Raw genomic sequence first — 2,357 nt, forward strand, 5'->3', positions numbered from 1 at the left:
TTTTTTTCCTCTTTAAATATAGGAGATGGATGGGTATTGCAACTTGCTCATTAATATCAGCTAGACCTCATTAAATTAACATAAAAAATTAGAAATAGGTTTGGAAATTTGTTTTCTTGATAGTTTCTTGGAATAACCATATAAGTATTACAGTTCAAAAATATGTTGAAAGTTAAAAACAAATAATAAAATAAAATAAAAAAATCAACAGCAACTGTTTTCGATTGTACGAATTCGAAAACATATTTTATAAGTATAATCGATTTTTCATTAACACTTACTTTTACACATATGTAGACATATAATTTAGGAGACGTAGTAACAATTTTCCTTCCATAAAATAATGTATTGTAGAATCATGAAATAAGATTTATGGTATATACCATTTTATTGCAAATTATTTAAGCCCCGATCATTTTGAAGAAAGATAATTCCCTTTTTCAAAAATAAGCATTTGTTCTCATGTTTGTTTTTGTTTAGACGTCATAGTTTTCGAAGATTTCAAAATGTATGGATTTTGCGTAATTGTTGTGTTAGTAAAATAATATTTGTTATAACGTCGAATTATCAAAAAACTACTGTTAGAATCGTATTATAAATGTATATTATTTATGTAATCAATTGTTTTCTGACTTTTGCAACTTGTAATTATTCAAACATCGGATAATAAAGTATGTGCATACCACCACTGAACTGCGATGGTTGTTTCTTTAATACGTGTCATCGCTCATGATGTGAAGTCAGTGCATTACATTAAAAGCTTCAAAATGCTATTTTATACTATTTTAATTTTTCAATTATCACGCACAATTTTATGTACAGTTGATCTGCAATATTCACCCAAAGAAAATGAAAACGTGAAAAATTTAGTTGGTGTTATAAAGAAATTGCATGTAAGTAACGGTAAATGTATTAATAGTAAGGATAATGAGTGCGATAATTTGGATTCACCCTATGATATCGAAAATTTAAAGAATATTTTTCATATTATTTTCAAACAAATATCCAATTACTATCATGAACTTTTAGTTGAAATAGAAACCAAAAACTCGGATCCGACCATCGATTTAAATGATAAACTTTTTAAATCACAATACGTGGAGACTGTATGTTTGTACACTATTCGAGTCTTAGATTTTATCTACATGAATACGAAAACACTTTCATCTGTAATACCTTTATATAATTTATATTTTAATCTTTTTCACGTAGTACCGATATTCATCACAGAGAAATGTCAAATGAATCAATCAGGGAAATACACATGCGACAAAGAAAACATAAATTTATTACTAAATTCGGAGGGATTGATAAAAGAATTCGATAACGTGAACACGGAGGACAATTGTCTAAAGATTAGTCAGGATTTAATTTTAGGTGTATATAATATCATAAATGATACCAATCAGGAAAATCCAAAGGCAAATTCATTGATATATAAGGATATATTTATTCAACAGTATCCCGATTATGTAGACAAACTGTCATGTGAAAATCAAAATGATGACTACACAGAGCTAGAAAATAATTGCAATGTTATAATAAATAAACTGATACATGAAAATAATGAAAAACAATTAACTGTACCGGAAAAAATAAATTATCTTCTGTTACTTATTTATCAGAAACTTAAGGAGCACTTTCAAAAAGGTATATTTACTTATTTAAAAGATAACATTTATATGTCTCTTATTAATGTAAATTTGTTAAGTACAATAGTTTCGAATATGTTCCATAGATTTTGCAAACCGACTCCGTTAATTCTTCACTATTTGAGTAATAGAAATATTAATGATAAAAATCTGTTTACTTTGTATTTTACATTGTGCGGAGATTATATCGGATTTTTTATCGATCGTTGCGCTGTCAAAATGACGAACATATATGAGGACATCACGTTAAACGCGGAATGCGTGATGCAATCGTTCATCGATAAGTTATCAGTAAATATCGAAAAGATCACTCCATTAAATATCATTTTTGGTATGGTTCAGGAGAACCCTACGAAGGATAGTATGAAATCAATTGTTGAAAATATTTATAACGCCATGAAAAAGAGTTACAAAGCTAGTTTTTTGTGGACCAACTATGATTGGTTGAGTGCGAAGTATTTTTTTCGAAACAATCATAAGTCTCTCGCTATGAATAATTTAAAGGAACGCACTGTGTTATTTGACAGAACACCAATGAATCTCCTCGAGATATACACTTATTTATTGCCATTCGATCAGAACATGAGAACAGTATTTTTTTTCCACAATATGCTCATACTTACGGTCGAATGCATTCTGAACACGTTTGTTTATCGACATGCAAAACTAACTATTATGTATTTTAATTTGAGTGATAAAGGATCC

General features: G+C 28.4%; 1 protein-coding gene across 1 annotated transcript; it reads left to right on the forward strand.

Annotated features, from left to right (window-relative positions):
• Nucleotides 1–689: 689 nt before the first annotated feature.
• On the forward strand, nt 690–2,357 carry LOC112679663 (the record flags this gene model as incomplete). The annotated part of the gene is given in 2 exon segments (XM_025549553.1): nt 690–893; nt 1,213–2,357. A coding segment is annotated over 1 exon segment (1,116 nt), but the record flags the coding sequence as incomplete, so codon positions are not given.

This window comes from Sipha flava, unplaced genomic scaffold (genome assembly GCF_003268045.1).
Source record: "Sipha flava isolate LNK unplaced genomic scaffold, YSA_version1 16636_pilon_pilon, whole genome shotgun sequence".
In the NCBI taxonomy this organism is placed as follows: domain Eukaryota; kingdom Metazoa; phylum Arthropoda; class Insecta; order Hemiptera; family Aphididae; genus Sipha; species Sipha flava.